The 12,902-nt window shown below is 33.9% G+C and overlaps 2 protein-coding genes across 2 annotated transcripts; both read left to right on the top strand.

Annotated features, from left to right (window-relative positions):
* Window positions 1-42: 42 nt before the first annotated feature.
* LOC127071770 (uncharacterized) lies at window positions 43-4,347 on the top strand. Its single transcript, XM_051011408.1, has 2 exons — window positions 43-1,721; window positions 1,952-4,347. The coding sequence occupies exons 1-2, from the start codon at window positions 1,710-1,712 to the stop codon at window positions 3,584-3,586; spliced, it is 1,647 nt and encodes a 548-aa protein (XP_050867365.1). The 5' UTR covers window positions 43-1,709; the 3' UTR covers window positions 3,587-4,347.
* Window positions 4,348-7,303: 2,956 nt separating this feature from the next.
* LOC127071772 (myb-like protein AA) lies at window positions 7,304-12,054 on the top strand. Its single transcript, XM_051011413.1, has 7 exons — window positions 7,304-8,378; window positions 9,044-9,241; window positions 9,316-9,562; window positions 9,635-9,888; window positions 10,457-10,882; window positions 11,221-11,423; window positions 11,595-12,054. Exons 1-7 carry the CDS (start codon window positions 8,376-8,378, stop codon window positions 11,680-11,682), a joined length of 1,419 nt encoding a protein of 472 aa, XP_050867370.1. The 5' UTR covers window positions 7,304-8,375; the 3' UTR covers window positions 11,683-12,054.
* Window positions 12,055-12,902: the final 848 nt, after the last annotated feature.

Raw genomic sequence — 12,902 nt, 5'->3', positions numbered from 1 at the left:
CAAGAGTTTAAAGTGAAATACGGTGACAGGAAAGAGAAAGATACGAGGCGAAACGTAGACGAGCCTAAGGCTCCTTTAGCCTTAGGCTATCGGTGTCGCGTTGCTGTTGTGATCGGTCATCCGTTAGACGTATATCGGGCTTTGCTCTTTTCTCTCTCTCTCTCTCTCTTTCTTTCTCTTTTTTTTTTATAACAGTAACAGAAAACAGAGTCGCTGAATGCACGTACGTGGAAAAAGCGTAAAAGAATTTCACTATTTTCCGAGTGGCCTTTCAAGACGGACGACATACTTGTCCCGCTTCACTCTCACGATCGTCCACTGTATTCTCTTATAAGCGAAGTAAAATTTCGCTCTTACTAGGAGATCGTAGATAGGGGCGTGATCGACGTAGCCGATCCGTCTTGCACGTGATTCACGACTTTCTTCGACAAACCAGTGTCTCGTTTAAAACGGCTTCGTTTTTAATTCTTTGTTTTACTACGTTAGGGAGATCTCGAGGAGATGAAGGTAAATGAAAATGGTTTAGGTGTTAAATGAAACGGTCGCTTTTTTTTAAAGTAGTGAATTCATGAGTGGACGTGGGAGTTTCGAAAAGATCAGCTCGACGAGAGATGCGTGGTTGTATCGATCGAGTTCTCTAACGAAGGCGTGGTCGGTACCTTCCGGTAATGATTCCCCCGTTAAAAAGAGAAAGAACAAGGGAAAGAGAAAGAGAAAGACGCACTCGCAGGTGAAAGTAAAGCAGACCGACACTTTGAAAGCCGATCTCTGCGAGGAGGGAACTGGAAAGGCTTGTCCGAGAGAGGCCTCTCGAAGGACAATCCACTTCCTCGATTTGCGATTTCTTTTCGATTATTCTTCTTTCGAACGATCGCCTTCTTCTTAAGCATTATTTTTCGTAGGATGTTTTATGGCGGAGGTCATCTGTCTTTGAATAAGTTAACGTCGCGTGCCAGAATACGAAATGGCCATACTCTCTTCTATTCTTTTCTTTCGTAAATGTTACCAGTTAGTAATTATGAGTTTTTAGTCGAGTCTCAGGAAGAAGTCGTGTCTTCCGTAAAAGAAAGCTTTCACGTACTCTTCTTTTCTCTCTCCCTCTCCCCCCCCCCTCTCTCTCTCTGTCACGTTTCCTCTCGATTCGTTGAGCCGGATCGACGAGCTCAAACAAGTACACGTGACTCGGGACAACGATTTGTCTGTCCCCTTTGGGCGACGACTACGACTTGCTCGAAGCTTGATTCTCCTCCTCCTCTTCCTTTTCCTCCTCCTCCTCCTCCTCTTTATCCTCTTTCTCCTCCTCCTCCTCCTCCTCCTCCTCCTCTTCCTCTTTCTCTTCTTCTTACAGCAGCTACGCTTATCGAGAAGGCATCCGATATATTTTCACTCTACCCGGGAATGGGGCGTATGCGTTGCTACGTATACGTATCACATATAAGACCAGAGAAAAGTTAAACTAGTTTTCGGGATTTTTCAAGCGGACGGGTATAAAGGAGAAATTCAATGTCTATCGATCCGTCATTAGTCTTCGAACTCTCGTGGTGATCTCATTCCTATAATATTGATAGGTGTTGGAAAAACAGGGGTCGGTTAATAGACCGTAAGATCGTAGCGAGATCTTCGATCGTGAATCGATAAGATCGATCGATCGAACATCAAGGTGTTCTCGTGTTAATCGACAGATTAATTTACTGTGGCACGTTACGACCATGGGATTATTGGTTGGTATTCATATGTTTCGTAATAATCATTATTGGATTTTTTCACGATACGATCTTTCAGATTTTCATTATTTCAAATATCTATTTATTTCTTTGTTTTTCTTAATTTTCATTCTTTATTTAATATGTTATTTCAATAAATGTAATATGTATATAATGTTCTTTAATTAAATGTAGTTTAAAATGCGTATTAAAATAAGATCGATACTTATCACTTTACGTTCTTTCAGATTCTCGTATTGTTATGTCCGATCGTTTTCGGGCAAACTCATCAAAAGAACAACGATCCGAACGACGAGCCCTTCTTGCCAATATTTCCAATATACCCTTACAACCCAAAGTTAATAAAAAGAGGAATTGACAAAGAAACGGAAACACAATTGACAGCTGAATTATACGCTCCGAAAGTAGATGCAAAAGATTCTTACACACCCAATTATAGTACTAATTATCAAAAGGATCCCTATTATCCTAATTACGATCCTTATCCGAAAACCTTCTCGTCGTCTTCGACGTCTTATTCTCCTTATTACAGTAATAATCCTCAGGCAACAACTCCTTCGTATTCGACTTTACCTTACAACATTTACAATACTTATACAAATCCCTACGTTTCTACTACGTCGCACTCTTCAATCCCATCAACGGCTTATTCTACTTCGTCTTATTCCACTACTGCTTATCCTTCTCCTTATCCTTCTAACTCATATACTGGAGCATCTTACCAACTTCCGCCGTACATTCCTGTTTCAAATTACTATTACCAACAGCCTTATTATTATCCCTCTTATTACGCTCCAGCTGTTTTCCCACCCCCACCACCACCTCCACTATATCCACATCCCGACTATTCTAAAGATTCAAATTCGGATAGCAAGGAAAATTACGAGAAGGATTCAAGGAAAAGTCAAAAGCCCAAAAAGGATGATAAAAATCAGGACACTTCCGATCAATACACGAACGATGGAAACTATATTTCCTCGAATTCGAACGATCTCGACAGTCAATCGAGTAGTTACAAAGTGGCCAATTCGTACAATCAATTGGAACAAACGAACGAACCTCGTGAAAAGCCATCCGGATCTGGGACATATAAAGTCATTAATATTAGGACACAACCGAGCGACACCGAATATTCGATAGCAGCGACTTACGCGAAAACTCAACAATTGGAACAGCTGATGAGACAAACTTTAGCGAAGTTGTTGGCCGAAAACGCAGCTCGGCAGGTTATTCGATATCCCACGTACGATAATAAACAAGATCATTTGATCAAGGCCAATGAGGTGTCTTATGGGAATTTAAACAATTACGATAACAATAATGCACAGAATTTTGTTTCTGGCACTAATACGATCGCGAAGACTGGCTTGAATTACGTCATTAATCCAAATACTTTTGGAAACTTTAATTCGGGATCAATCGTCCCTCGTCAAGTCCTTGATACGTCAACTACTTTAACTAGAAGTGCTAAATATCCAGACGATCAATATCTTCGTAAACCAATAACGTTAGTGTCTTTACAACAATCCCAAGGAACGTATATACCACCAAACAAATCTATTAAATCATCAACTCAATCGTCTAATTACGATAATTACGAGAACGAGGATATTCGAACTAATCAAAATTACGATAGTTCTTTGGACGATACCGAAGGAAAGCAGGAAGAAGGATATAGTCAAGGTCAAACAGCATCAGCTTACAAAACTCAAAATTTCGTTACCGTACAAACGCCACAAGCTTACAGTTATCAGTATGCGAGTTATCATCCTCAACAAACTACTAATCAACAGGGAACTCAGGTATACGACGATAACACCAGCGACGTAGAATTTGGAGCGAAGCAAAGTAATAAAGGATAAATATTGTTTATCTAGAATTTAATGAGGATATTAGATCGGAGCTTTTAGATATATAAGATAGTTGACAAGGGAGTACAAAGAAAAATGGTGCTATTATTTATTTCGACATATTGAATGGAACTTGTTTAATTTGGACTAGGGTTAGAACGAAAAAAACTCTTATCGGAAAGGATTTTGCAATTGAGTAAAAACAAAGTAATTCCGAGTGCTTATACGATATCATACGATATCTAACTTTCTCTGTTGATTATTTATCGAATATAATTATTCTAATTAAATCGAATGCACATGACGAACAGAGGTAAACGCGTTTAAGAGGTAAATATATAAATCATTTGCTAAAATATTATTATCGATAGATTTATTTACGCGATGATGTTCTTATGAGAGAACAAGTTTTTTGTGTCTAATTAAAAGAAAGGAGGCTCGTCATTCGCGTTGCACTCGCGTTGCATTCGCGTTGCATTCGCATCGTTATTTCCTCTCAACGAAATAAAAGAATTTACCGAACGTTTTATTAACGTAGAAAAAAATATCGGTTTTCACAAAAATAACGAGCCTGTATGGTTTCTTCCCCCCACTTATTTTCGACTTTTAATTTTAGATACACGTATTCACGTTGACCTATGACCTACTATTATCCCTATTTATATGCCTTTGGCGCTCGATGTATATTTAAGAGTATTTTGTTTTTCTTTCATAGTCATTAGCAATAAATCATTTGTTACCGTTCTTCTCGATGCTTTCTTCGTAACTTCCTTTCATTTCTTTTTCCCATTAGTTATACACACATCGTATATCGTTTTATACATTCACTTATTTTTCTTTTTTTTCTTTCATCAAAATAATCGAATAGAATCAAAAGAAAAATAAGCTAGATAGACCGGTGAGAATAATAAAGATAAAATAATATTTAGATTTAATCGTTATTTCGCATTATCAATTTGTAAAATAAATATAACATAAAAGTGAGAATCATCAGTGAGTCAGGAGTAAAATAGAAAGGAAGAAGAGATCTGGATCTTGGCAATTGATCGCTCGGGTGCGGCTCAATATAACAGTAATATGGAAAGGGGAAGTAAGGCCGCGATCTTACCATGAAAACTTTCCGGTAGAACGTATAGATCGTTTAGAATGTACATTATATATAGTACATACATAGATAAATACATACGTATGTACGTATATGCCTATGTATATCGTGGCAGGTGAGTGAGAGCGCTGGCTTTACTCTTCTAGTTATTATGTTTTATTTTTGCACATTCTCAAGTGGAGCGAATGTGTGTAAGTCTAAAATAAAATTGGATGGACCAAGCCTCTTACTTTCTCGGCTACTACTCTTCTGGACCTGATCTCGATCTCTTATAAATGTCTTTATACATATATCCAACCAACTCGAAAGCTTCCTTCTCTCTCTTTTTCTCTCTTTCTCTCTTTCACCGTTATTATTCATCCCTATTCATGAACAGTGCCAACAGACGTCAAACGGATTGGACCGACCGATTCTGTCGGTCGATCGTTACGATCGAATTGGAGAAAGTGAAAAGTTCTTTCGAAGTATCAAACCGTGAATTTCTTTTGTATGCGTAAGGACTATCGCGAACGCTTCGCACGAGGAAATAATACGGTTGAGTTCGCTATCGTTTAACGAACCTTTTAACGGGTAGTCTATTATATCCTATATATGTTACACCAGGATATGTAAATCACAAATTCTAACTATTCTTCACTTTTTCTCTTCTCGTGCTATCCATTTTCCCTTTTTTTTTTTTCCTTTTCTTTATCTCTTTTTTCACGTTTTTTTTTCTTTTTATATGCAATGTCATTCAATCGAACATGACAATTTTTCAGAGATTTCTCTTTTTCAGTCCGTTTTTTTCTTTCTCTTTTTTCCTTTCCCTCTATCTTTTTTTTTCTTTCTTTAAAAACTTTCAAAGCATTTCAGCGAAACTGGTAATTTTTGATCGCTAAAAAAATTTGAACGGATTGATCGACCCCTCGTCGAAAGGGTCGAGTTTTTCTATCTATCGTTTTTTACGTGTCTTCTTTTCTTTCCTCTCTTCGTCAATTAACTTTAATTCTTTTCAATTTTTTTCTTTTCCTATCACTCGCTTTTTCTACCAGAGTAACTTTATTTGATCAACCGTGAAAAATCCTTTCGATTAGTTTTTTTCAGTGTTGAAAATATATCGGTAAAAACTGCAATTTTTAGTCGTAACAACATTTTAACAGATATTGATAACGATTCTGAAAGATTAGACTTTCGTATGAATCTCCTTTGTTCCTTCGTTTTATATCCAATTATTTTTTTCAATTCTTTCTCCTCTTTCAGTATCATCATTCCCTTTTGATATCTTCTCTAGGTAAACGTTATTTAATTCAATCCGATTTTGTCTATCTTCTTTTTTCCTTTTTTCTTTTTTCAAAAAAAGAAAATGTTTAACAAATTGACCTCGGAAGATCAGACTTTGCACGATGTATGAATCTTTCTTCATTTTTTTTTCTCTTTTTTCTCTCGTCATTTTTCCTTCCTTTATTTTACATTTTCGAGGAGACACTAATCTGGAAAAATGGAAAGGCCGATCGTTTCTAAAGTTTTTCCATTTTTGTACGTTCCTTCGACGTTTGGTCCGAGAAAGTTTCCGTGATTAATCGGTGCTAATTCGGATCGTTACGTTCTATATAGAAGATTCCTTACACACGCCCATGATTTCGAGATAGAAAGTTGAGGGTCGTCGGTTTGAATTTACCGTCTTCCCTTTTTTGCCAGAAGGCTCTTTTACCTGAAATATCTTCGAGGGGTTCATCGATTTGCCTTCACGCGATACAACAAAGAATCTCTTTGACCGTTTTCATAGAGAGTGGTTTCGATCACGAGGCCTCCTTTCCTCTACTTTTCCTTTACCTTTCATTTCGTATCACGATAGTAGTACAAGTATCGATTTTTGCTTTACACACCATGAAAAACCTTTTTTTTTTATATCATCTAGCAGGCATCAATAATCGACAAAGTAAAAACTTTCAAATCGTGCCAATGTTAACAGTTCCGCACTGATTATTGTTATACTTAAATACGACGATCACGCTTCAGCCATTTATTAATCCAATTCTTCTCCGCTATTTATTATGTTTCAATTATGTCATGTTTCACTTAAATTGGCATTGATTTGAAAATGGGAAAAGGAAAAAGAAGAAAACAAAAAAAAAAAGAGAAATTGAAAATTTCGGACTCCTTAAAAAAGATCCATTGTAATAATCATTATCAAAGTTTTATTTTCTTGAAAGCTATAATAAGTTACTGCACTCGTGCATACGTTTGTTATAAGAAAAGTTATAATAATGATATCGTGAAACAATGATATCTCGACACTATTGTTTTATGAAAGTAGATATCGGCTTATTCGGTCTATTTCTTTCTGTATGACTTGAAATTACCCGGAGTGTATTATCGGAAGAGCAATTTTCGACAAAACACATAATAGCCATTTGCATACTATAACATTACTATCGATTGCTGTGTATTTTTTAGGTTAAACTCTGAGAAAATAAATCGACTTTTATTTTCTTTTCTTTTCATTTCTTTTTTCATTTCCTTTTTTTCTCTTTTTCTTTATCCTCCTCCCTTTACTTTTTTATACCCGAAAGTATAAATTTCCAGCGAAGTTACATTTAATTTAGTAGTAGCTCGTATATGTGTTTATCCGAATTACCGAATAAAGTGCGGAAGTACTCGTTTCATTAGCAAGTTAATGAACCGAATAGTCTAGCAGGATAATTAGAATGGTTTTATAGGGAAGAATACATTTAAGAACGATTTACACGGAGATTACGGCTAGCATATTACGAGAAGAGAGGGAGAAAGAGGTAACACCTTCGTACAAAATCGATTGGCTACATTGATCACTGTTCTTTATAATTAAAAAAAAAAAAAAAAAAAAAATAGGGCCAAGCAAAAGAGTGAGATGTAAAACGATCGCGTGTAGGTAATCGTTTTGACCGCACTTCCGTGCTCATGGAATAATTATAGATGGGTTTAAAATGTAGAGTTCTGTTGAACTTTACATAATTGTATTTTATTATGTGCTGATTTTACCTCTAGACGAATTAGATCGAAATTAATTCAAAGAAGATCGCGAAAGTGAGATGAGTCGTTATGAAAACGATCTAATTTAACCTCCTTTCTATTTTTTGTCCTCGCTCTTCTTATTCTTTCTTTCGTAGGATTTATCTCTCTGCTTATGAAGAAACAATATCTCGTTCTTTCTCTTTCCTTTTTATATTTTTTTATATTTTTTTTCAACGAAATTTATTCGTAACAGATCGAAAGTGAGATTGATCGGTATGAAAACGATATAATTTGATCTTCTTTCATACACACACACACACATGTATATGTATATACGTCTTTTTTCTTAATCTTCTTAGTATATTTCATTTCTTTTTTTTTTTAACGAATTCATATCCGGAAAAGAAAAATATCATTTTTTAAAAGTTGACAACCTTTCACTCGTATAAACGAAACCTCATCTCTTTCAAATGGTAAAAGACGAAATTCATTTCTTCGATCAGTTCTTTGCTTTTACTTCGATACACAGTTGCAGACTTTTGTATGTAGACTAAGCCGACACAGTTATCATACACACGATGTAATTCAGAGGTGAATTGTAGCTTGTCGGACTATGCAAGTGGTAGGGATAAAAGCTATATAAGCGAACGTAAGTCAGCATTGGTTTTATAGTAGAGCTAAGTTCTCTTTGTGTTGTGTGTGAACTTTTTCTAGCTCTTAAACATGGTAAGCTATAAATGCAACATATTAATGACCCTTTTAGTAATAATAAGTATTTAAGTTCTTAAGTAATAAGTTATTAATATTGTATAATACTATGTAAGTGAATTATTCTCGTCTAAAGACAAACATTTTTAACGAAATATTATTTTTTCTCTTTCTTTGTCCCGTCTCTTTTTTTCTCTTCAGCGTGCATTATTGTGCACCATAATAATAATAATGATAATAATAATAATAATAATAATAATAATAATAATAATAATAATAATAATAATAATAATAATAATAATAATAATAATTTGTGTCCAATGAAACTTCGTTTAAAATGAGAGCAAAACAAAAAGAAAAAATAAAAGGGAAAGACTTTTACTTACACGTACGTAAACGAATACACTTGTTCATGGGTTGTGTCTCCCCCTCCCCAGAGTAACCACTCTGGGCAGAGCAGTCTATATAAGAGTGGTCCATGTTGGATCTTTGACCCAGAACTTGACTTGCAGTGAAAGTGTCCCTGGTGCCGGAAAATTTTACCGGAAATCACAATGGTGAAAAAATTATAATAATAAATTTGTTCGCGTGACTATCATCGGGTGCTATTAATTTTATTTCAATGTAATGTAAATATATCCCATGTATATTCTCAATATTTTCTTTTATTCGTTTGATTATAGAAACTTTGTACGATACTTTACTTACTCTTCGTTGTTGCCAATGGTGAAAAAAAAATTAATTTGGAAGATATCGAGAGGGACAATCTCAAAGCCGAAAGTAGATCGAAGTCGGACGAAACGAAGTATTCGTTGAAGCCAGAAATAAATCAACAACATTATTCTACTTCCACTTATGTAACACCACAACCAGTTCCAAATGTAAAATTAATCGATTGTTACTGTTATCAGATTATTAATTATTGTTCTCAACAGAGATATATTAATCATCGTAGGTACCACCGGAAGAGTACAGACAATCTAACAAATATTCACCGAATGAAATAATTTATCAGCAAAGTAGTCAGCCATTGCAACAATACACCGAATATCAACAACAAACTGGCGTTGCATCGAAAAACCTTCCAACGATTTATAATTCTCAACAATCGATTTATCAGCCAGAAATTAACGTTGGTAATCAGGTGCAAAGTTTTCAACAAAAAGCTATAACGCATAAATTTATTAAAGGTCCGAACAAAGGTACGATAGGTATATCATTATTTTCATTTAGAAATGTTATAATTATCTATCTTTTGGTGCTTCTCGTTACAGAAAACTTTTACATAGATATTCCTATGGGGCATTTTTTATCCTATTATCCACACGTCGATCTGAGTAACTTAAATGGTGGAAAAATTCAACCCTCCTTTCAAGAATTAACGCAGGCCCAACAGATTTCGATTCCTTTTTATACTCCGTTATTGAGTCAGAAACAATTGATCACTCCGGTGAAGATGACTTATCAAATTTTACCACAATATACCTTAAGGCAACCTATTCCGGTATCAGCCACGTTATTCCCTAAGGTAATCATTCATTCTATAAGATAAAAGTCTTATAAAACATTGTAGACAAATTAAGATATATTTCTTATTTTATATTATATTGTGTTGGCCAATAATAGAGAAATTTTTAGTAATTTATATTTAACTAAATAACATTAGTAGCTTGCATTGAATATGTTTCTTATTTTGTATAGAAATAAATAATAAGCATTATTGTTTTTTATATTAGAAAAATGTTTCTTATCTTATATCTAAATAGATAATACTATATAGCCCTTTTTTTTTGATAAAATTTTTATTACTTTATATCTAACACCGCGGAGTATTTTCTTCACTGCAACACTTGTTAATATTCAATATCTGAATAAACAACACTAATATTTTTATACTGAAAATTCTAATACATCTTATTAGTCAGCCCATTACGTATGATTGATATTTCTAAGTACTAATTTTAATCACATCTACATACATACATACATATTTATATATTTCTATGTTATTAGATATAATTATATAAGATAATAATATGTTATATTTGATTTGTAATGTGTTAATAGGGAATTAAAATGATATCTTTGAATTATAGTTCTCGAAGGGTCCGATTTATGCATCGATTACTTCGAAGAAACCAATTGCACCTGTTTACGAACAGCCGGAACAATCATATACTCAAGGAAAACAATTGTTATACACGCAAGCTTACATTACTCAGTCACATTCACAACAACAACAACAACAACAACAACAACAACAACAACAACAGCAGCAGCAACATGTTTCTCCAGTAATATATAATCAAGGCAATACCCTATACACGCAAACGACGCCCCTTCAGGCAGATCTTTACGTTCGATCACCTATTTACGTACAAGATAATTCTCTTCATGGTCAAATAAATCAATACAGTGGCCAAACGGAGCAATCGTATCTTTCGTCAGCATCTGATCAACAACTGCCAAAGCAAATCTTGCGTCAAGAGGAAAGTCAAAGCGTTTCGCAAAATTACGTCAAGGTTCGTTAATCTAACTTTGGCAATACTCTAATAAATAGTTTCGATAGATAGTTACTCCAAAGGAAATAAAGATATTCTACTAATGAAAGATAGATCTTTCGGAATAAAAGTGTCGATGGAGAAAGCCCGACTACGACGGTATTAGTCTCCTTATATAACATGATTTATAGAAAGTTATAGATCAGATAAGAGACATCAAGATCAAATTTTAAAAGTGTACTTTTTGAGATAATTTTTGAACATGTAGTATATGATATTTAAAATAGAGTTTTAAATTAACTGTTGGAACTAGGACGATAATATTCGATAGGAATTTTATCGAATTGTTATTTTCATAGGTTCCCGATGAACCAAATACAGATTTTGTTCCACCGCAAATACCTCATCAGACTTTCAAACCAGATGTCACTCAATTGATACAAGTATCTTCGGAATCTGAAGAATCTCCGCAAATTAAAGAGCATGTCGTTAGTTCCGAACCACGATCGTTATTGGATACATATATTCCGAGTAATCTGATTGCTGCACAAGATTCGTCGAGGTAAGTTATGCGAAATGTTATTTAGATATATAATCTTTTTTTTCTTCTTTTTTTCTTTCATACGAATATCTTTCATCTCGTATTACATAGAAAAGTATATCAATTTGTGTTTTCGTTTCTTTCTTTATTTCTTTTTTTCTTTTCTTTTTTTCTTCACGTTGAATTCACCAGATACCGGGAGAGACCGTTGCACTTGGAAAGCGGCTTTCTTCCTTCGAAAACTAATTTTGTACAATACAAGAAACGTAAGACGCAATAATGGCGTATAGGATATAGGACCATCGAAAAAAAAAGTAATACATATTATACATAGATATATAAACGACTAACGAACTTCGAGGAGCATCTGATTTTTATGTTAAAGAAAAAGAAAAAAAAAACAGAAAAAGAAAATTAAAAAAAAGTTCGTTTGATGATACCTAATAAATAATTTTATCGTTTTATTACAACGAACGAAGCGATAATCTTTCGAAGATGTAATGGCTTGACATAAGAAGAAGCAACATCGTATCTAGTCCCTCATCGAAAATCACAATACGTGTAATTTTTGTATTCGCTTTACTTATTGTTTATACGTATGTATACGCCGTGCATTTGTTTGTCTTTTTTAAATAAAATATAATAAACTGATCCATATTGATTTATTTTTTCAAATTTATTTTACAATGTATTGCATCAGTACTTGTATATACATATTTTATAGGGTTAATAAAAACGAACGATCAATTAGAAAAATAATATCTGTTTTTTGTTTAATTATAATAACGAAAATATGTGTTGTGAAATTTTTAAGATATTGTAAGTATAATGTAATGGTATATTAACAGGGAAGGGTACACGAAACTTGCTAATTAGATCCATCCCTACAAAGTTTGCTCTGCCCTACAAAGATAGCCCTACCCTCTCAAAGTTCATCCTACGAACTAAACTTTTACCTTCTTTTTAGACGTACACGTTTAGTTTTTGAAGAGGAAGTTTGTAAAATCTCGTAGATTTTCGTAACAAATTTGTTTGGACTGAAAAGCTTAATTAAACAAGTAAAATTCATTTGTATATGTTAATTAAAGAGAGCTAATTTATATCTTGAAATGTCAGTCGACAAATTATCATATAGGATAAGTATTTACCTATGTACATACATAGATTCAACTGTGATGTTAATCGAGTAAGCTCTTCGACGCTCTGTCCTATTTTGTTTTACTTTTCAATAAGATTATGAAAGAGATAATTATCTATATGTCATACTAAATCTATTTTATTAGAGATAATATGTAATATTATTCGAAATACAGAAACGTAACGCCAATCAAATTTTGCATATTCGAAACATTATTGGATATTATGATCAAGATTCATTTGCGAAATTGTGCAAAGTGTACAATCGAATATATGATTACTGGTAGTAATTAATGAAGCACATTGCGAAATATCGGAAAATAATTACAGAAATGTCATTGTAATATACAGAGAATTGACAAG

Source organism: Vespula vulgaris, chromosome 23 (assembly GCF_905475345.1).
Source record: "Vespula vulgaris chromosome 23, iyVesVulg1.1, whole genome shotgun sequence".
Classification (NCBI taxonomy): domain Eukaryota; kingdom Metazoa; phylum Arthropoda; class Insecta; order Hymenoptera; family Vespidae; genus Vespula; species Vespula vulgaris.
The sequence above is the reverse complement of the archived record's forward strand: the minus strand, read 5'-3'. Positions and strand labels throughout refer to the sequence as shown.

Excerpts from the sequence above, each read along its gene's own strand:
- LOC127071772 (XM_051011413.1), top strand. Across the intron at positions 9,242-9,315 it reads CACCACAACCAGTTCCAAAT|GTACCACCGGAAGAGTACAG; the intron begins GTAAAATTAATC and ends TAATCATCGTAG. Across the intron at positions 9,563-9,634 it reads TATTAAAGGTCCGAACAAAG|AAAACTTTTACATAGATATT; the intron begins GTACGATAGGTA and ends TTCTCGTTACAG.